The sequence below is a fragment of the Carassius carassius genome, chromosome 6 (genome assembly GCF_963082965.1).
Source record: "Carassius carassius chromosome 6, fCarCar2.1, whole genome shotgun sequence".
NCBI lineage: Eukaryota > Metazoa > Chordata > Actinopteri > Cypriniformes > Cyprinidae > Carassius > Carassius carassius.
Window position 1 is genome coordinate 30,987,528 of NC_081760.1, and position 22,088 is coordinate 31,009,615.

A 22,088-nucleotide genomic window follows, 5' to 3' on the forward strand; every position below is an offset into this window, starting at 1 on the left:
ACCAAACAGAAAGAATCAATTCAGTATAATCCTTTTTCTGTCACTGCAATTCAACTTGCTGTGAATTGTATTCAATTCAATTTAAATTCTAAAACATGAATTATACCGAGTACAAAAAGAGAGCAAATCTCCAACCCTATTTATAATCAGAGTAAATTACATAACACTTTTTTTTAATAAAGAGATATGACTGTAATATAAAGTATAGGATTCAATTCATCTGAAAATGGTTTTAAAATAAGTTTTTAATTTATTCTGTTAAATGAAGCCAAACAGCAATGGACCGAAATAAGTGCACGGTCTCCTCCTGGTTCACACAGATGATATTGTTTTGTCTGATCCAGAAAAAGTCTATGGCATTTTGAACCTGAGGATATAATCACATTTAACTGGACGTAAATCTGAAATATTTAAAGAGGACTTTTCTTTATTATATTAAAGTATAAAATAAAAAAAATCCACCAATTATCTAATTTATGTAAAAATGAATTACACTGTTGTAATAAACATATGGCACCAGTTGATCTTGATTTATCATTCTGATTCTGGCCTGCTACTGATTTTAATACTCTTCAGCCATTATCAGTACAGTCAGAGCTGACCAGCCAGTAAAGGGGTGGCTACCCTGCCCCCTTCCAGTGCTATCATTGTACTGTTCCCAGATGTATCCAGTTTCCATATACTGCTTGTAAACATTATTGATAAGGTTAGTCCTGAGATCTTGATATAGGGTAGCTGCCTTCTTTTTGTATGGCCCTTCTATGCTGCCATAGTGATGCAGTGCTCTAACTGCCAGGTAGTTGATGTTGATCCAGATCGGTCCTCGCCAGTAGGGGGCATCATGTTCCGTGTTCCTCTTCATGTAGAGGGGATCTGAGTGCGAGAGTGAGCGCAGGCCATATGGTGTCCAAAGGTGTTCAGGATCCTGAATGTCCCGCAAAATATGCTCTATTTTTGGCGAATCTGGTTTCAGAATTTGTAGCAAAAACGGAAAAAGGCTAACATAGCCTAAAGCATTCACGTACTGGAGCTTAGGGGCTTTACGAACAGAGCGAACCAACCGTGTGACTGGGAACTGGTGACGTGGTTGTCCAGGAGGCACAAACACTTTCTCCTGCTGAAGTGAGACCGCTTGGGTGTGGTTTCCATAATCACTGAAGGCATGCAGATTCTCGGACCAATGCAGTTTGTTTAATAGATCATTATTGCTCAGAGTACGGTGGGTGTTTTCGTACACCAGGTGGGGCTCCCCAAGTATTCGTGCCACATTTGCCATGATGCCAGAGGCCAGGGTCATCCAGCAATACAAGTCCACATGTCTCTCATCATCAGATGGGTGGGAAGCCCGCGGGTAGTCGTCCAGGCCAGAGGTCAGGGTCTTGGGATTTAGGAAAAGGTTGGTGTCTTTGTCTCGACCTCGCCAGCGGTAGGAGTTGGCCATTGGTCCAGCTTGTGTGGTATTAAACCACTCGAACCAAACCTGCAGTCTTGGGTACAACCTTCTCAGGAAAGGAATCATGGTTTGAGAGGACGACAACTCTGGTTGAGCATCCAGATGCTCTAGTAACTCATGTAGGGCCAGGAAGAGCGTGGGCGGGTTAGCGTTTTCGTTGTGCTGCACTATAAACTCAGACGGTACTTTACTGCGTGCTTCATCATCCAAGATTTGTTCACGTGGGATCCAGCCCTCTATATTGATAAGATCAAGCCAGTGTGCAATGACTTCCTTTGTTAACCGAGTGTCCCATTTGCTGATGAGAAGTTGATGAAATCCTTCATCCCAAAGAAAGCCCCTTGGAAAGAAAGAGCGAGATGGTACTGCTGTAAACAGCGGACCCTCAGGGTAAAGTACAGGGTGCTCATTATAAACCGAATGAACCACCGACTGTCCGAAGAAATATCCCATGCCACCAAGCATGTTGCTTAAAGATGCCTTAGCAAATTTAATCTGTGAAGATGTGAACCCTTTAGCTTGGAGGCCAAATGTACTCTCAAACCTCTGATCAAATGCCACCTTACGCTTCTCCAGCTCATCTGTAAGCATCGAGCCCACAAGTTGATTTGGTCGTTCCCGGAAGCTCCGGGATTCAAACAAAACTTCAATCTGGAAAGGGGTTTGAACTGTTACTTGATGCACCACAAAATCACTCTCCATCTTAGGATCGTTCTGTTGGTTCTGGTGGTTAGTGACTTTGTAAGAATCCACAGCAAAATAAAATCTTTTTTCACTTTTGGGAGGACTGAAATCAAACTTGTGATTTAGGCTGTTCTTCACAATATCTGTTAGCTTATCAAGGCCAGGGCTCTTCGTTTGCAAGTAATTATATCTGAAAAGAAAAAAAAAAAAAAAAAAAAAAGTAAAACAATACAGCAACTTGTTAAAATAATAAAATGACAGAAAACCTTATTTTATCATATTGTTTTCTCACACTCCTCCTTTCTGTTCATCTGAGAATCATACTAATAGTGTGCTAAAAACCTACTATTCTCCCTATTACTAATTCTATTGTTCATAAACCTACTTACTACAAAAGCTTGTAGTGCGCAATAAATGTAAGATACCTGGCATATTTGCCACTAGCACCTTCCCCTGCAGTGGGCTTGCCAAATGTGATCTTGAAGTTGCCAAGCTCCTCAGATGTTCCAGTCACAGTGCTCAAGCGATTTTTCTCCTCTACATGAGCCTGCAAGGACCCTTGAACATCTGTAGCAGTGTAGAACATCAGCGAGATCACAGGAGCCGAGGAAGCAGTGCTCTGCCAATCAGAAACAAAGACAGATTTGATGTGATGAAGTGATTTTTATACTATAATTAATACAACTATCATTCTCTTTTATCCCAGTGTCTGTGAAGTTGTTAAATAGAGGAAGTATGGAGTTGTAATTTTATGTATAAATATTCTGTGTATTTTGTGAATTTTATTTGTCTAATGTGTGTACTGTATGGTTGCAGCATGGGTGATGGCCCAAGACAAATTTCCCTACTGGGGACAATAAAAGTTCACCTTACCTAATTATAAATGCTTTGTGTTTATCAGAAGTAACCACTTTAACTTTATATCATATTAAAGGAACTATGAGAAAACTGTAATGTTAAGTGGATCTGACGTATGTCTACCATACTCTGCAGTATCTGACCGTCAGAAATTCATGCAAATTGTATATTGCACCTTTCATTTCTGCTTCCTGGATATTTTTTAATAAAAATTTCGTAATAAGCAGCAATTTTTTGCAATGGAATATTTCCTAGTAAAAAAATAAATAAAATAATAATAATAATAATAATAATATAGATTATTCCATAAAGTCCCATGACCTTTTTGTTAATTTTAAATTTTCCTGATATTTCCAGGTTTCCAGAATCCTGACATCCCCAGTCTATGTGCATTGAAAACAACTAACATCTGTTTTATAATACTCCTACAATGTTATAATTAAATATCCTTTTATTTTACAATATTAGAGTAACAAATCAGTTAATGCTGGCTGTTAAACACACAAACTGAGTGTTTAAAAACAAAACTGTTTAAAAACAAAACTGTTTAAAAACAAAAGAGCATTTCTCTTAACTTACATGCTGTTTTGCAGTAATCCTCCAAGTCCAGTCTCCACCATGGTCTCCACCCATACGCTTCACAAACTCTGTGGTCAGGGTGAACTCACGGTCATGTACCTCTTGGACTCCAAAAGAGACTCCGTCATGCATCAGCCATCCATAGCCCAGCAAATGGTCCCCTTGCTCACAAGTATGCCTCAGATTTCCATCTATTTCAGCAAACTGACGCATCCACATTAAGCCTAATCAAATCAGTAGAAAACGGCAGGCTTGTAATAACATCACAAAAAGACAAGTAAAAATATAGAAATGTTGCATTAAGATAAAATGTGAATCTGAAACACCCCACCTGTCACAACAGATCTGGGACTTCTTGTTTTCATCCCAAAGTACACCTGGGGCCGATAGGTACCCCAATATCTTTCAGGAGACACATCAGGACTTGAGCTATTAGCATCCAAGACCCGTGGAGAGGGGTGCAAGGTCACAACCCTCCTGGCCAAGGATGAGCGCATGTAAAGGGCATAGAAGAACCAGATGAGACTGAAAATACACAAACCAATGGATATATTGATAAACATCTTCCCGATGTCAGCTTTCCTCTTTTTCTCCTTGCGTAAAGGAGCAGGTGTTTTTTCCTCCTTTCTTGGGTTAGGTACTCCATCACCTGCTGCAACCCTCTTCCTCCGCCTTCCCATCTTTCTTTTGACCTGACCAAGATGGTCTGGGGACGACAGTCATTCAAATGTACAGCACCTGCAGATCAGCACAACTCAAGAGGTTTTGAATACAGTTAGCACAGTGACTGCAGCATAAGAAGCTAATAGACTACTGGTTTATGCATTTGAAATATATACCCCTAAAACAGGATTAGAATTTTACACCGGTCTATATACAAAACGCTGCAAATTACATAAACTGCTGGCTAACTGAACAAAAAAATGAGGAAATGAATTAACGAGAGAGGGAAAGAACTGATGAATGAATGAGATCCAGCTCGTCAGTGTCTATTTAACGCGTCTGCATGTATAGTTCTTTCTGTACTAAATGTGAACGATGCAATGAGCAAAGCAACTATAACAATGCAAACATAATTTATATTTTACCTTAGGTACGTGTCAGTTCTCTACCCAATTTTGTAATCAGCAGCACGGACACTTCCGCATTGTTTTGTGAAGCTGACGACAATCGTAGATGCTTGTTCACTGATATTCAAAGTAAAAGTCCCACAGAAGCATTCTTTCGTTCATCCTCGGAACACAGTTTAAGATATTTTAGATTTAGTCCAAGAGCTTTCTGTCCCTCCATTGAAAATCTATATACGGTATACTGTCCATGTCCAGAAAGGTAATAAAAACATCATCAAAGTAGTCCATGTGACATCAGAGGGTCAGTTGGAATTTCTTGAAGCATCGAAAATACATTTTGGTCCAAAAATAACAAAAACTATGACTTTATTCAGCATCGTCTTGTCTTCCTGGTCTGTTGTGAGCGTGTTCACTGCAGTGTAGTGATATCTGGTTCGCGAACGAATCATTAGATTTAACTGGTTCTTCTTAGTGAACCGGTTGAACCAGTTCACCAAATCGAACTGAATCGTTTGAAACGGTTCGCGTCTCCAATGAGCATTAATCCACAAATGACTTAAGCTGTTAACTTTTTTAATGCGGCTGACATTCCCTCTGAGTTCAAATAAACCAATATCCCGGAGTAATTCATTTACTCAAACAGTACACTGACTGAACTGCTGTGAAGAGAGAACTGAAGATGAACACCGAGCAGAGCCAGATAATGAACGAAAGACTGACTCGTTCTCGAGTCAAGAACCGGTTGCATCGGTTTTCTTCTTCTGTATAACATAAAATAAGATATTTAGAAAAATATTGGTGTTTTGTCCTTATAGTGAAAGGTCCGTTGTTGTTTTTTTGATTGACCTTTAACTAAATGGAAGCAAGCTAATTATAGTCAGCCTTCTCTAGTTATTTATTTTGTTACTTAATATGCTACTTATTTGAGTTGTGTCTATTGAAATATGCATTTATTAAATAATTTTATTTAATATGTTTGTATTTTGTTGTTTTTGTGTGTAGTTCTACAATGAAAGTGTATCAACCAGACCCAGTTTAAAGGCAGGGTAGGTAGTAAATGTATAAACAACTTTCTTCCAAATTTGTTTAAACTTTCTATATATATCAATGCATAATTAAAATGTAAGTACTCTGATAAAAAGACTATAAAAATCGAGTGACTCTAGACCGTTTAATCTGTATTAAACACAGCTCATTATTTCCATTTCGGGACGAAACATAGGATTGGCTTAGGCGACTGTCACTCTCTCGCAACCATGGCAACCACCCTTTTGCCACACATGACCTGCCCACTTGCGCACGCACGTTTGATTTGAGGAATTCAAGAGGCACGGATCCTAGGAATACCAAAACAATGGCAGAGAAACAGCAAGCAAAATTCACAGTACTGGCCTATGCAGTTAGTGAAGGCAAACCAGGCAAAAAAAGGAAGACAGTAACAGTACAAGAAAAGGCAATGAACAAAAAGTCTTTGGATAAACAAAGAAATAAAACGCGAGTTAATATCGTCGTGGCTTTCCAGCGATGGCGAGAACTGAGGGAACTCAAGGGGCTGAAAAGTGACTCCTTGATGGCTTTATTTCTGCTGGACAGGTAAATCTTTCTTTTTGTATTTTGATCATACATATTTTTTTGTTTATTTTTTCATGAAGCATGTGTCATTAGCACACGTAGCCGCGTAATATAGCTAACATAACATTACTTAGCGAGCCGTAGTAGAGACGATAAATAATCTATAGGAGCCCAGAAGGGAGGGGGTGGAGTGAATGGAAATAATGAGCTGTCTTTAAAACAGTCGTGAGAGGTCTACAGACACTCGATTTTTATACTTTCTTTTTCAGAGTACTTACATTTTAATTATGTATTGATATATAAATAAAGTTTAAACAAATTTGGAAAAAAAGTTTTTTATACATTTTTTACCTACCCTGCCTTTAATATGGTCCCACCATCCATTGCTATAATTGTCAATATATAAATGTCAATCACTGCGATTCCGACTCGAAATTTTCGAGTGTGATGTCCCGAAACTCTGCAAAGTGTTAGTGTTAGAAAAACAAAACTTATACATTTTGAATGGATTATAGCCTAGAAAGCTCACAAAGAGTGCCCCCTTAAAAAGCTATCACTCTTTGTTCATCGTGATCTCACAAAGTTCTGTTATGACCAATGAATCTCTATATACTGCGCAATCAATCTATTATTAACATTGTGTATATACACTCATGTTACAATGAGAGGTTTCGATTGTTTAACTCAGCTTGGAACTATTGTGTTGTAGCCTTTAGATATGAGACAAAACCAGCATGTACTGTCAAGAGGATGATGAAAGTGTTTTCACTTGAGTAAAGTAAAGTCCCTTTAAGTGCTTTTCTTCATTTGAATATGTACAATTTCTTATATGGTAACATCTAATTTATTTGATTTTATTCAAACCAAAAATATTAACCTAATTAACCTATAGGTTACATTGATAAAATTAAATTTAAGGGTTAGATGAGGTAGAAATAGCTCCCAAACATTTGCAGATTAGCTTAATAGTATCCCATAGATTCTACAATGTTTTTTTGTTTTTTTTTATCATGCTCATTTTGGTTATTTTGCAGCCAACTTTTAAGGTTCCTCACCTGAAAATTTTCTAGATATGCACCTGGTCAGCTGCAACATTTGACTTAGTCTATTCAAGCTTAAATTGTATTTATATCATATGTGCACGTTACAGCAGTGTGGGTGAGTAGCTGACAAATATCTCCTGTACAAACGGTCTCTGAGAAACTGGAGGAAGTGCAAAATGTGTTCCAACCATCCCCACTCTCCCCCTAATTAATGAAATCATTCAACATCCTTTTGAAACCAAGAAGCACATTTTCCCAAAAACGCGGAAATGGTCTACAACATTGAATGTTTTCATTAGCCTAATACATTTCTATACTTAACTCCAAAAAGTTATAGAGATATTACATATTGTTTCAGAACATAACATAACTTTCAGGGTCAGGAAGGAGCTGGTAGTGCTTTGCAACCAACTTAATGAAACAATTAGTTTTTTTGTTCGATTCAAAGTGAAAGTATTTGTGAATGGATGTATCTTTGAATGGAACGATTGCTATTCATTAGTTTTTGTGCAAATCTTTCTTCTAAAAGAAAACTAACTAGACTACCCAGACAAAAGTAGAACAGCTAAAATTATAGATAAATAAAACCGGGATGAGGCACATTCTATTTTTTTAATGGCCACCTTCTAGACTGATATATAAATGGTCCATGGGAAGGTAGAACAATTTAAAGTATAATTGTGCATGGAGTACATAAACAGCAGAGAATCCTCTTCAGGTTGTTATCAAGGATTGAGTTATAAGAGCCATTTTATATATTTGTCTCTTAGTTTGTGATTATGCCTATCTTGTATCTTTTTTTTTTTTAGATAAAGCCATAATGATTCAAAGTTCACTCTGTACAATTATCATCCTCTTTGTCATTCTGCACAACAAAGAATGGATTCTGGCTTTCAAGGTTCTCCTAACTAGTTCCATTACCCACCAAGAAAGAACGCAAAAAGTGATTTTACAAACAACAGCAGAAGATTGTAAGGCTCAGGCACTTCAACACACATATACAAAGTATGATGCATATTTAAAAGATTGTAAGCTGCAAAGGTAGCTGTGCTAGAAATGACTGAACAGAATTTTTTTGTTACAAACTTTCTTGCACTTGCAAGTTCATGTCATACTAAAGCCCAAAGTAACAGTCTGTTGATGTCTGCAAACACTGTACGCATGCACAGGTCCAATCTTAGAGTGGCATGGACAATAGTGCATGTGCAAATGATTGAAAAAAACAAAAACAAAAAAAAAACAAGTACCACCTACATGCATCAAATATGTCTATCCAATTATTTTCACTAATGAAAATTATCTGAGAGATCCACAATGTACACAAAAGGAAAGAACTTAACGTCAGTGTTTGCATGTCTTTTTGTTTCAGTCAAGCGTATTTACAGTTGAGTCTCTGACAAAAGCTTGCTTGTCTCCTGAATCAGCCAAAGGTTTTCAACAAGCCATTAGTTGTAAATATGCCTGGGTTGATGGAAAACACTTGACGAGTGCAAGACATTATTTTGATGGCGAGACTTTTTTGAAGGGTCGTGACCTCATCACAGAAGGTGTCAATCTGTTATAGCTGCTGTCCAACAGGGTAATTATGAAACTGCAAGAAAGCAGCTGGGCGAGGCACTACATACTCTACAGGTGTGTCAGTAGAAAGAACTAGATCATCTGTCCCACCCTTTTCATGACATTTTCAAAGTCCAGTAAGTGGTTCTAATGGCAACCTTTTATTACATTGGTTGTCCATATCTAGGCAGTTCAGAAATGAAATGTCCTGAGTAGGACTAAAAGAAAGAAAGTTAACTACATCACAAAAAAAAAGAAATACAGAATGGAACTGGTTATATGATGCAAATGTTAAAATATATATTTATAAGTCATCCACTACAATAAAAGTGTTTTGAGGTCATAACATGGTGTATGTTGTATGTTTTGCAACAATTCTTTTAACCCTAAGTAATGCAGTGTGTAGCTTTTTATTTCTCAAACAGTCATGTTGGAAGGTTCATTGGGCCCAAATTGTAAAATAGTGGCTCAATGAGCATGAGGAACCATTTTCATACATGAATTTTTCACCAGTCATGGATTCAACCTTATTGATATTCTTTGGTATGTGCTAGAGTCAAAAAAAAAAATTAGACTTTTTTAAATTGCCAATACAAGATCTCAGCAAAAAGGTTTTGCCACACTTGAAGGAAATAAATGTTGTGATGTTTTTAAAAAGTTTTTGAAACAATGGCATAATGAATGTAATCAAAGCTAAAGGTGGTTATTACTGTAAGATCGGGCTTTCTAACATTAGTCATGGAAACATGAGACCAATACTCCATACTCATACTATTCTTTCTCCAACTTATAACTATTTATCATAATATTTATACACTTAGGCTTTGACAGATGATGTATGGGAGCCTGGAAAGACATTGAGCATCCCTTTTACAGCGGTGTACAATGGATCTGATGAGCTCTTTAACATTAATGCTAGGAATGACCGTGGGTTTGCCACAGTATTTCCCAGCCCCATGACTGCTGGAAGTGGAAACAGTGGAAATAGCACAGCAAATCTCACTGCATTAAATCAAGCAAAGATGAAATCACAAAGACCTTTATAAGCTTACAAAGATTTATTTTTCTGTACCTTTAAAGAATCCTGAAAACAAATGTATCAAGATTTCCACAAAAATATTAAGCAGCACAACTTTTTCAACACTTAACAATAAGAAATGTATCTTGAGTAGCAGGTCAGAATATTAGAATGATTACTGAAGACTGAAGTAATGCATACTTGCATCACAGGAATGAATTATATTTTAAAATATATTAAAATAGGAACCTTCAACACTACCACCGTAATCGGGGATGGAGGTGTGAACGTCACTCTTGCATTCTACAGCGCCTCTTGTTGTTCCGGAGTAATGGAACTGGTTGCTGTAGACAGAGCTGGAAATGTTGGCATATGCTCAAGATCAATAACATCTACTGTTACCACCAGGAACAACACCTTCATGTCTACCACTTCTACAACAAACAGCATGACTACAGCAACAACAACAGTAATGGCAAAAACAACGACTTTCTCTCCCTCCACTAATGCCACAACCAACAGTTCTGGATGCCCTTTTAATGCACCCAGCAATTTTTGGGTTAGTGTGGGAGACATTTTTCTTTTCCATCTAACTGTTTTATTCTACTTGACTTTATACTAACATTCTATCACCCCTACCAAATAGGCAGAGTCTGTGATTTGACGTTTACAGTTGACAGATGTATTTATTAATAAAAGTTTATGCATACTTGATGATTTAATACATCTGAACTAAGAATCAATCAATTTCAGATCTTATTTTACCAGGTCAACAGATTGAATAGATCTTTTGAACAGAAATATGGTGGTATTATAAATTACACTGACAATTTTAAATCATAAAAACCAAAGGTCTGTACACATCACACTATATTATACTATCCACATCAAAATTAATGGTTTTATGAAAAGAGGCAGTTGCTTGTGATTTATAAAATCATTTGTTTATGAATTTTAACACATGAAAATTATATTAAATCTACCATATTCAATATTGCTTAATAGGTCGTGTATTATTATTTTATTTTATTTTTTAATAAATTCTGATCGCAACACAGTTTACTTCAGAAATCTGATGATGTATTTATCAGCGAAACAGGATATTCAATGAGAAAAAAAATGCAGGGACTTAATTTTATCTATTAAGAATTTTTCGGATCATCAAAAGAGTCCACTTCAGAATGGAACTAGGTGGATTGTAGGAAACAGTTGAAATGATTATTACACTAGTACACTTGATAAAAGATACTAGAGTTGTCCAGCAGACACACAGATTCTCTGTTGGTGTTTCACCAAAATATATTTGTGTGCAAACATTCGCCCACATCGATCACAACCAAAAGGCTTCTCATGTGTGTGGATCATCATATGTGTTTTTAGGTTTGAAGACTGGTTGAACATTTTCCCACAAAGGTTACAACCATAAGGCTTTTCACCCGTGTGAACAGTCACATGTTTTCTGAGGTTACTTTGATCTGCGAACTGCTTGCCACAGTGCACGCATCTGAACGGTTTTTCTCCTCTGTGGATGCTATGGTGTCTTTTGAGACCAGACGCCTGACTAAATCGCTTTCCACAGAGTGTACAGTGGTGAACCTTCTCCCTGTTATGAATTTTTTGATGCAAGAGGAGAGTGCTAAGTTGAGAGAACGCTTTTCCACAATGTTTACATACAAACTTGTCTTTCCTTTGTATCTGAGGAGAGTCTGAATGTTTGATAGAAAAGTTTGGTGTGAAACGGGACCGGTCGGATCGAGAAATGTTGTTACCTTCATCACTGTGTGTTAAATGACCTTCTATATCAAGCATAGACAAGCCATTAGAGTCTATTGGAGTTGCGTAGGAACACATGGGATCTGCGCTGCCTCTGTACATCAAGTACTGATTCACAGAAGGTCCTCCATTGCATTCAGATTCAGAATAGGAGGGATGATTTGTGGTTGAGTCAAATCTCGTGGAAACCCATGAGGGGTAAGAAGGCACAGGCTGCAGGTTAGTCTCTGAGTCTCCATCACAAAGTCCCCCTATTTTGAAATACAACATGCATAAATGAAATCTAGCATGCAAGCAAATACTGTGTTTAGTAATTATGTCACTCACAACAAGAATTTACTAGTTACTATTTAGTAAATGTGCATCTTCACCTATATCCTTCGTTTCTGGGGTTTCGTCCTTAAGGTGATCAGGTAGCATCCCATTGGACTGCCAGAGGAACAAATCATTGATGGTGAATTATGTGATTTTGAATGTTAAGAGCAGTTTTAGAAGAGAACAAATTAAATCGAATTGTAGTCTGTATTCAAGATATACAATCTCTGTACCATGAAATATGAATATTGAATTTGATGTGTTAGTAATACTTTACAATAAGGTCTCATTAGTTAACATTAGTTAATGCATGAAGTGAAAACAACTTACAATGAGTGATATATTTGTTGCAGTATTTATTATTCTTTATTGATGATAGTTGTTAAAAACTGTTCATGTTAGCTGTTGATTAAATAATATTATACACTGAAAACAAAATCTTTAGACTATTTTTTTTCACTAGTGAATTTCATAAATAATTACAAGACAAGTATTGAAATAAACCTACTCCAATTTAAAAAAAAAAATTCTACTCTAATAATGTATAAGTAAATTACACTGATAAATGCTTTAGATGGATTTTTCACTCTCGGTTCATGTTAAATCAAAATATACTAGAGCCCAACATAAATTAGGAATGTTAATCATATGTGAACAAAAAAAGGCAGCCGTATGTAAATTGTCACTGCTGGAGAAAAGCAGTTTGTCTGTCATGAGCATGATTTGTAAACAATTACAGGTATGTTCAAATGTGTCTCTCACACTAACCTCTTGATGGCAGTGCTGGACCGTGTCCTGATCTATGAAGTTATCTCTATGGACGGTTACAAAAACTCCTGCACCATACTGTGTGTCTTCTTATCCAGAAAGCAAAGAGTAAAAATAACACAGGGTAAGAAATTATAATTTTACATTTTTAATATCAATATCTATTCAAAAGTTGGTCATGTTTTAATTATTTTCTATATAAAAAAATTAAATACAACAAATAGATAAAAAAAAAAAAAACACTATTATTAATGCTATTATTTTGTTGTATATTTGCCAATTTATACATTTATTCCTCTATGTATTACCAGATAAGTACTTAGTATTCAAATAATTAGAAATCAAATATTTAGTAATATATGTAATATTACTCATCACTTATCTGGATTAATTTGTAAAACCTTACATCAATTTTATCACCCATGTTGGGACAACTAAATAAGTGAAAAATAAAGGTGTTCACACACACTACATACAGTACACTACACTCACGGTTTTCAGTTGTCTCGATCTCTCTTTCTGACTGTTCACACCTCATGTTGTCAGGTCTCTCCTCTTTAATAATGAGACAATCAGGCTCGTCATCTTCTACAGACTGATAAAAACCACAATGCTGTCATGATTCCTGATGCATTATTACTGGTCAAATGTGCTCTTGGTTTGTGAAATACAACCCGAATTCCGGAAAAGTTGGGACGTTTTTTAAATTTTAATAAAATGAAAACTAAAGGAATTTCAAATCACATGAGCCAATATTTTATTCACAATAGAACATAGATAACGTAGCAAATGTTTAAACTGAGAAATTTTACACTTTTATCCACTTAATTAGCTCATTTAAAATGTAATGCCTGCTACAGGTCTCAAAAAAGTTGGCACGGGGGCAACAAATGGCTAAAAAAGAAAGCAGTTTTGAAAAGATTCAGCTGGGAGAACATCTAGTGATTAATTAAGTTAATTGATATCAGGTCTGTAACATGATTAGCTATAAAAGCTTTGTCTTAGAGAAGCAGAGTCTCTCAGAAGTAAAGATGGGCAGAGGCTCTCCAATCTGTGAAAGACTGCGTAAAAAAATTGTGGAAAACTTTAAAAACAATGTTCCTCAACGTCAAATTGCAAAGGCTTTGCAAATCTCATCATCTACAGTGCATAACATCATCAAAAGATTCAGAGAAACTGGAGAAATCTCTGTGCGTAAGGGACAAGGCCGGAGACCTTTATTGGATGCCCGTGGTCTTCGGGCTCTCAGACGACACTGCATCACTCATCGGCATGATTGTGTCAATGACATTACTGAATGGGCCCAGGAATACTTTCAGAAACCACTGTCGGTAAACACAATTTCGCTGTGCCATCAGCAGATGCCAACTAAAGCTCTATCATGCAAAAAGGAAGCCATATGTGAACATGGTCCAGAAGGGCCGTCGTGTCCTGTGGGCCAAGGCTCATTTAAAATGGACTATTTCAAAGTGGAATAGTGTTTTATGGTCAGGCGAGTCCAAATTTGACATTCTTGTTGGAAATCACGGACGCCGTGTCCTCCGGGCTAAAGAGGAGGGAGACCTTCCAGCATGTTATCAGCGTTCAGTTCAAAAGCCAGCATCTCTGATGGTATGGGGGTGCATAAGTGCATACGGTATGGGCAGTTGCATGTTTTGGAAGGCTCTGTGAATGCTGAAAGGTATATAAAGGTTTTAGAGCAACATATGCTTCCCTCCAAACAACGTCTATTTCAGGGAAGGCCTTGTTTATTTCAGCAGGACAATGCAAAACCACATACTGCAGCTATAACAACCGCATGGCTTCGTCGTAGAAGAGTCCGGGTGCTAACCTGGCCTGCCTGCAGTCCAGATCTTTCACCTATAGAGAACATTTGGCGCATCATTAAACGAAAAATACGTCAAAGACGACCACGAACTCTTCAGCAGCTGGAAATCTATATAAGGCAAGAATGGGACCAAATTCCAACAGCAAAACTCCAGCAACTCATAGCCTCAATGCCCAGACGTCTTCAAACTGTTTTGAAAAGAAAAGGAGATGCTACACCATGGTAAACATGCCCCGTCCCAACTATTTTGAGACCTGTAGCAGAAATCAAAATTGAAATGAGCTCATTTTGTGCATAAAATTGTAAACTTTCTCAGTTTAAACATTTGCTATGTTATCTATGTTCTATTGTGAATAAAATATTGGCTCATGTGATTTGAAAGTCTTTTAGTTTTCATTTTATTAAAATTAAAAAAACGTCCCAACTTTTCCGGAATTCGGGTTGTACAGTTTCTTACTTCTTGCTGGCAATGCTGGACTGTGTTCTGGTCTATGAAGTTATCTCTGCAGACTGTTACAGAGACTCCTGCACTCCTGTACTGGCTGTCATCTTTATCTGCAACATGGACATATCAGTATATAATGCAAAAAGAAAATAATATGTAATATCCATATGTAATAAAATACTTAAATACAGTTGTTGTTGCATAATTCACATATATCTGTGAACTTTGCATTAGTTAAAATCTCCTTAAAAGCTATATTTTGTCATCATGTTGACATCAACTAATCACAGATCTGACCACTATATGCATTTATTCCCCAAAGTACCTTACAGCGAAAATAAAACAATACACCATACTCACGATTTTCAGTAGTCTCGGTTTCTCTTTCTGACTGCTCACACCTCTCATTGTCAGGTCTCTCCTCTTTAATACGGAGAATGTCTGGCTCGTCAATCTCTACAGACTGATCAAAGGTACAATGTTGTCATGATTGTAAATGTTTAGGGTAAAAAAAATGTGTTCTTAAAGGTAGCAACTTTTTCATTGAACAAGCATGCATGATATTGATAAAAATGACATTAATGGAATTTACAGTATTACAAAAGATTTCTATTTCAAATAAATGCTGTTCTTTTGAACTTTGTGCTTCAAAGAATTCTGAAAATAAGCACTGTTTTCAATTTTTTTTTGTTAATTTTCAACATAGTTACTATGCTGTTATTATGAGGACCAAATCAGCATAATAGATACAGCATATTATGATTTCTGAAGGATCATGTTCAATCAATCTTTGCTTTTACTGTATCTATCTGTACAAAAACAACTCAATGATAGTAAGTGACGTATAATATTTGAAGTACTTTTTTTAGGTGTTTAATTATCAATGAAACGCTAATAACGCTAAAGATGAAATCTGTGATTAATGGGGAAGTAACGTTATAAGTTGAAAAAGGTTCAGTGGAACTGTCAGATTGAATGAACAGGTAACTGAGGTTTGTAGTTTGCAGTGTACAAAACGAGACATTCACTGTTTCCGCAGACCTGGTCTAGTGTTTCGGGTTGAAGACGCGAGACTTCACGAGAGCAAGCTGTTTCATCATCATCATCCTCATTAGACAGCGAAGCGATTTTCACACTAATTCGACCTGGAAACAGATCACGTTCTCCATTAGTAATTAATGAGTTATAACAGTGACTTTTAACAGAATGGAATTAGTCCAACATCATCACTATTGTCTAAAACCATGATCAGGCCTTTGTTACCTGATTCTTTTTCGTGACCTCCTATTTTTGTCAAAGCAGTTGATTCGTTTCTTAGTTTGTGCGCTCTTCGATGAAACGAATCCCGGATTTCTATCATTTTGATTTTATTTTTAAGGAGGTTGTTCTCCTTCTGTGTTTGGCATATTTCAAGCTGTAATTCGGTATAGCTGTCCTCAACAAGTTTGCATATTTCTGCAACAGCGGCGTTTGCGAGCACTTCCATGACTGAAGCGATTTGCGTCTGAAAAGTTACTGTATTTGCCATTGCATTGGAATTTATTAAGATGAAGCTCCTTTAATAATAGCGAGGCAGTCTTTACAATAACATATATCCTTCTAAATTAGTATGGCTCTCGAAACCGTTGTTGTATACAGCTCGAAACGCGTCGCGAAGCTGACCAATTAGTCGACAACATCCGCTTGTGCTTTTCAAAATAAAAGCAGCCCGTAAATAGGCATGGAGTGAACGTAACGGTTTATTTGGAAAATTCTCGGATGTTAAAACCAGAACCTGGCACGGACCCAGAAGGCTAAACATTATTTCTTATGTTCTGGTCAATTTTGAAATGGAAGTAGGCTATTTATTCCATTGCAATTTATTTGTTTATGGACAAAGTAGATTTTAATTACAATACAATTTTTTGTCATGCAACATTTTATTTCTAAAACATATGTTTGTATGCTTATTTCTCTCTATATATTTTTATATTTAATATTTCAGAAAACTTCTAAAGTTTTTCCAATGCAATCAACTGGGGGAGTGTGGCAATCTTTTAGTATTTTTTTTTTTGTCCTATTCACCCGGAGTGTCTTGCCTTACAGAAATCAATCATAAAAAGCATAGATTGCTGGGTTTTTTATTTTTTATTTTTTTTTACTTTCATAACTTTTTCAATATTTGGTTTTGGCGTTTGGAGTATACGTGTTCATGATGTCAATTATAAAAGTACTGAGGCATTTATCAGTAACGTTTCCTGCACAGAAAGTCAGTGCTGGTACGTAAAACAGAAAGCGAATTCATGTTTTTAAAAGCAGATCTGAATCCCTGTAGTTATGTGATTTCGGTCATTGGTAAATTATTAATGTCTCCTTTTTCGCTTTCATCTGTGAAATCACTTATTGTTTTAAAGTAGTAATGTTTTTTTTTTCCTTATCCCTGAACCGATTACTATAAAGCAGAATTGCTTCTAAAAACAAAAATGTTAACTAAAATAAATGTGTGTACATTTTATATATTTATTTATATAACTTTTAATTTAGGATGCAATTATTCATTTTACAGTACTATTCAGAATGTTTTCCATTTGTTCCATGAATTTTGAAAAAAATTACAAATTGACCATTATTTACCTAGCATTGCTGAATTGTATCATTTTCTGTGGGGGAAACAATCTAAACAAACTGCACCTTGACATTTTAATTGTGGAACAGAGGATGTTTTCCTTCTCGGGGAGCACATTGAGGAGACCCAGTTTGGCATTGACAACCATCAGTCTGATTTGTTGTCAATGGTTGTGTCCGTGTTTCTAAAGATAATTAACCTTGCCTCTCTTGAACTACAGAAAGGGAGCACGAGAAAGAAGCTCTGCAAAACAGTCCTCTTTCAGGGGGTTTAGTGTGTGTGTGTGTGTCAGAGAGAGAGAGAGAGAGAGAGAGAGGTGTGTGTGTGTGTGTGTGTGTGTGTGAGAGAGAGAGAGAGAGAGAGAGAGAGAGAGAGAGGTGTGTGTGTGTGTGTGTGTGTGTGTGTGAGAGAGAGAGAGAGAGAGAGAGAGAGAGAGAGAGGGAGAGTGTGTGTGTCTGTCCAGGGCCGGATTAAGAATTCCAAGGCCCCTGGGCACAATGTCTTGTAGGGCCCCCCCCCCACCAACCGCCATTCCCCCCCCCCCCCCCCCCCCCCCCACCCCAATCAAGCTTTTACATTTTTGGTTACTATTTGCTGGTAAAATCTCTACTGAGCAACTAGCTGGCATTTGCAATCACATAGAGCCTCACCTTTACCAATCCAGTTCTATGAATCAAAATAACTTTCATAATTCACAAACAAACACATAACACACCTATTAATGTCTCCTTCCTGTCGGTCTCTTTTCTCCTCTCCTGTCCTCTTTTCCTCGGTTCTCCAGACCAGGGGCTGCCACTCTTTGTCTCTCTCCCCCTTTTCCTGTGATGAAAAAGTGAAATGGTAGAAGACACATTACAAGATGATTTAAACTGTATTCTGGTATAATATTGGTTGCTTTTGAATTACAATTTCTGGAGTCATGACCTGTCCAAAAATTGACAAAACTGTTTCACATAAGCTGTTATAAGCTGTTGCATAAACACACACACACACAAACACTCAAACACACACCACACACACACAAACACTCAAACACACACTCAAACACCCAAACACACAGTATACCTCCTCCTCCTCTCCTCAGGGGCTGTCTGTCTATCTGTCTTTCTCCTCAGGTGCTGTCTGTGTGTGTGTCTGTCTTTCTCCTCCTCTCCTCAGGGGCTCTCTGTCTATCTGTCTTTCTCCTCAGGTGCTGTGTGTGTGTCTGTCTTTCTCCTCAGGTGCTGTCTGTGTGTGTGTCTGTCTTTCTCCTCCTCTCCTCAGGGGCTGTCTGTCTATCTGTCTTTCTCCTCAGGTGCTGTCTGTGTGTGTGTCTGTCTTTCTCCTCCTCTCCTCAGGGGCTCTCTGTCTATCTGTCTTTCTCCTCAGGTGCTGTGTGTGTGTCTGTCTTTCTCCTCAGGTGCTGTCTGTGTGTCTGTCTGTCTTTCTCCTCAGGTGCTGTGTGTGTGTCTGTCTTTCTCCTCAGGTGCTGTCTGTGTGTCTGTCTGTCTTTCTCCTCAGGGGCTGTCTGTCTATCTGTCTTTCTCCTCAGGTGCTGTCTGTGTGTCTGTCTTTCTCCTCCTCTCCTCAGGTGCTGTCTGTCTTTGTCCTCCTCTCCTCAGGTGCTGTCTGTCTATCTGTCTTTCTCATCCTCTCCTCAGGTGCTGTCTGTCTTTCTCCTCCTCTCCTCAGGGGCTGTCTGTCTATCTGTCTTTCTCCTCAGGGGCTCTCTGTCTATCTGTCTTTCTCCTCAGGTGCTGTCGGTGTGTCTGTCTTTCTCCTCAGGTGCTGTCGGTGTGTCTGTCTTTCTCCTCAGGTGCTGTCTGTGTGTGTGTCTGTCTTTCTCCTCCTCTCCTCAGGGGCTCTCTGTCTATCTGTCTTTCTCCTCAGGTGCTGTGTGTGTGTCTGTCTTTCTCCTCAGGTGCTGTCTGTGTGTGTGTCTGTCTTTCTCCTCCTCTCCTCAGGGGCTGTCTGTCTATCTGTCTTTCTCCTCAGGTGCTGTCTGTGTGTGTGTCTGTCTTTCTCCTCCTCTCCTCAGGGGCTCTCTGTCTATCTGTCTTTCTCCTCAGGTGCTGTGTGTGTGTCTGTCTTTCTCCTCAGGTGCTGTCTGTGTGTCTGTCTGTCTTTCTCCTCAGGTGCTGTGTGTGTGTCTGTCTTTCTCCTCAGGTGCTGTCTGTGTGTCTGTCTGTCTTTCTCCTCAGGGGCTGTCTGTCTATCTGTCTTTCTCCTCAGGTGCTGTCTGTGTGTCTGTCTTTCTCCTCCTCTCCTCAGGTGCTGTCTGTCTTTGTCCTCCTCTCCTCAGGTGCTGTCTGTCTATCTGTCTTTCTCATCCTCTCCTCAGGTGCTGTCTGTCTTTCTCCTCCTCTCCTCAGGGGCTGTCTGTCTATCTGTCTTTCTCCTCAGGGGCTCTCTGTCTATCTGTCTTTCTCCTCAGGTGCTGTCGGTGTGTCTGTCTTTCTCCTCAGGTGCTGTCGGTGTGTCTGTCTTTCTCCTCAGGTGCTGTCTGTGTGTCTGTCTTTCTCCTCCTCTCCTCAGGTGCTGTCTGTCTTTGTCCTCCTCTCCTCAGGGGCTGTCTGTCTTTGTCCTCCTCTCCTCAGGGGCTGTCTGTCTATCTGTCTTTCTCATCCTCTCCTCAGGTGCTGTCTGTCTTTCTCCTCCTCTCCTCAGGGGCTGTCTGTCTATCTGTCTTTCTCCTCAGGTGCTGTCTGTCTATCTGTCTTTCTCCTCAGGTGCTGTCTGTCTATCTGTCTTTCTCCTCAGGTGCTGTCGGTGTGTCTGTCTTTCTCCTCAGGGGCTGTCTGTGTGTCTGTCTTTCTCCTTCTCTCCTCTCTCCATCTGCCCTTAAAAATACTTCTTCCTGGCTTTCCTATTAGCAAACTCAGTTACAATATCATCAAAATCCAAGTCCATGACCAGCTGAGATTCAATGGCCATCAGTGAAAGTGCACTGAGGCGATTTTGTGTTTGTGTTGTTCTGAGTTCATTTTTAATTCTTGCCATTTGTGAAAAAGATCTTTCTCCTTCAGAGTTTGTAACCGGCAGTGTCAAAAAAATATGTAGGGCTACAAACAAATTGGGGAAAGTTGATTGCAGACCATGTTTCAAGAGCACCTGCAGCAGTTTTTGAGGAGACTTATCCTGCTCGCTCTCTATAAAGAATCTGAACTGGATAATTTCATCTGCAAGGTTCTGATCTAAATCCGAAGGATATGAAGCGCTGAGTGCATCCGCTTGTTTACGAACAGTGGGCAAATCTTCTGATTCCATGTTCAGTAGAATCCCAAAGATGTCATTAACGTTCCGGTATGCATCCAGTCTATGGTCTAAACAGCTGATTAGCTTATCAATAATGACATTGAATGTTTCTACCTGGTATCGCTCCTGGCCTTTCAGAGTTACTTGATGCTCTGTGCATTCATCTGAAAATGCTTTGCGCTTTTTGACCCTCTGCAGTTCATCTTTATATGACTGACACACACTGGGAATGTTCTTTGCAGAGGTTTCAAAATGGTCAAATTGTTCTCTAAGGGATTCAACCCATGATATCAAAGACCTGAACAGATTAATTGCAGTCATCAGATCAATGTCGGCCTTTTGTAATGCCTCGCTTGTCACTTTAAATCTGCTTAAGAGACAGTGCCAAAACTGTGCCATAAATGACATGTCAAGAGTGCCCAGTTTTGAGAACAGTGCTGCTGCCTCGTTGCGTGTGTCACGGTTTTCTTCTGTATCAGAAGAAATGCTCTGAAGTATAGCCCTGATTTGTGCATAATTGCCACAAAGGGCTTTAGCTGCATCTGCACGGCAACTCCAACGTGTTGATGACAGTGATTTCAACGTCATATCTACCTTGATGTCTGCATTATTGAAGAATCTGTTCCATCTACGAGTGGAACCCGCACAAAATGCATATAGGGACTGCATGAGGCCGAAGAACTGACTTGCATTTTGACAACTGCCATCAATACTGTTGACACCCACCAAATTGAGAGAATGTGCTGCACAGGGTATGTAATGGATTAATGGATTTTTTTTCTTCAAGTGAGCCTGCAGCCCATTGTAACGCCCTGACATATTGCTTGCATTGTCATATGCCTGGCCTCTGCAGTTTGCAATATCTAAGCCTAAATTGTCAAGCATAGCCATTACAGTATCAGCCAGACTCTCCCCTGTGTGACTCTCAATTGGTACAAAGCCAACAAATCGTTCAATTATTTTTCCTTCGTTATTCACAAATCTAAAAATAAATGTCAGCTGGTCAGTATGTGACAGGTCAGGTGTAGAGTCCACTATTACAGAAAAATACTTTGCCTGCCTTATCTCTGCAGCTATGATATCTTTTACTTTGTTGCCCATTTGCTGAATCAATTCCTCGCATATAGTGGATGAAAGATAGGATGTGCTGCCTCTACCCTTCTGTCCATACTTATTAATGTGCTCGGCGAGGAAAGGATCAAACTGAGAGATGACTTCCAGAATGCCGAGAAAGTTACCATTATGTGGTGAGCCAAGTATTTCGTCATCGCCACGGAAAGGCAGTC

At 38.5% G+C, this 22,088-nt stretch overlaps 2 protein-coding genes and 1 long non-coding RNA gene across 3 annotated transcripts; all 3 read right to left on the minus strand.

Moving 5' to 3' along the window:
* Nucleotides 1–230: 230 nt before the first annotated feature.
* Nucleotides 231–4,767, minus strand: LOC132142626 (mannosyl-oligosaccharide glucosidase-like). The gene is made up of 5 exons (XM_059552630.1): nt 4,663–4,767; nt 3,906–4,312; nt 3,575–3,798; nt 2,563–2,756; nt 231–2,327 (listed from the first exon to the last, which is right to left on the minus strand). Exons 2-5 carry the CDS (start codon nt 4,252–4,254, stop codon nt 563–565), a joined length of 2,532 nt encoding a protein of 843 aa, XP_059408613.1. The 5' UTR covers nt 4,255–4,312; nt 4,663–4,767; the 3' UTR covers nt 231–562.
* A 5,088-nt stretch (nt 4,768–9,855) lies between these two features.
* Nucleotides 9,856–11,056, minus strand: LOC132142627 (uncharacterized). The gene is made up of 2 exons (XR_009434089.1): nt 10,500–11,056; nt 9,856–10,358 (listed from the first exon to the last, which is right to left on the minus strand). It is a non-coding gene; the product is annotated as an uncharacterized LOC132142627 (long non-coding RNA).
* Nucleotides 11,057–11,082: 26 nt separating this feature from the next.
* Nucleotides 11,083–16,662, minus strand: LOC132141692 (zinc finger protein 587-like). Its single transcript, XM_059551357.1, has 8 exons — nt 16,227–16,662; nt 16,005–16,108; nt 15,324–15,426; nt 14,976–15,073; nt 13,183–13,285; nt 12,691–12,779; nt 11,979–12,036; nt 11,083–11,858 (listed from the first exon to the last, which is right to left on the minus strand). Exons 1-8 carry the CDS (start codon nt 16,489–16,491, stop codon nt 11,083–11,085), a joined length of 1,596 nt encoding a protein of 531 aa, XP_059407340.1. The 5' UTR covers nt 16,492–16,662.
* Between the last annotated feature and the right edge of the window lie 5,426 nt (nt 16,663–22,088).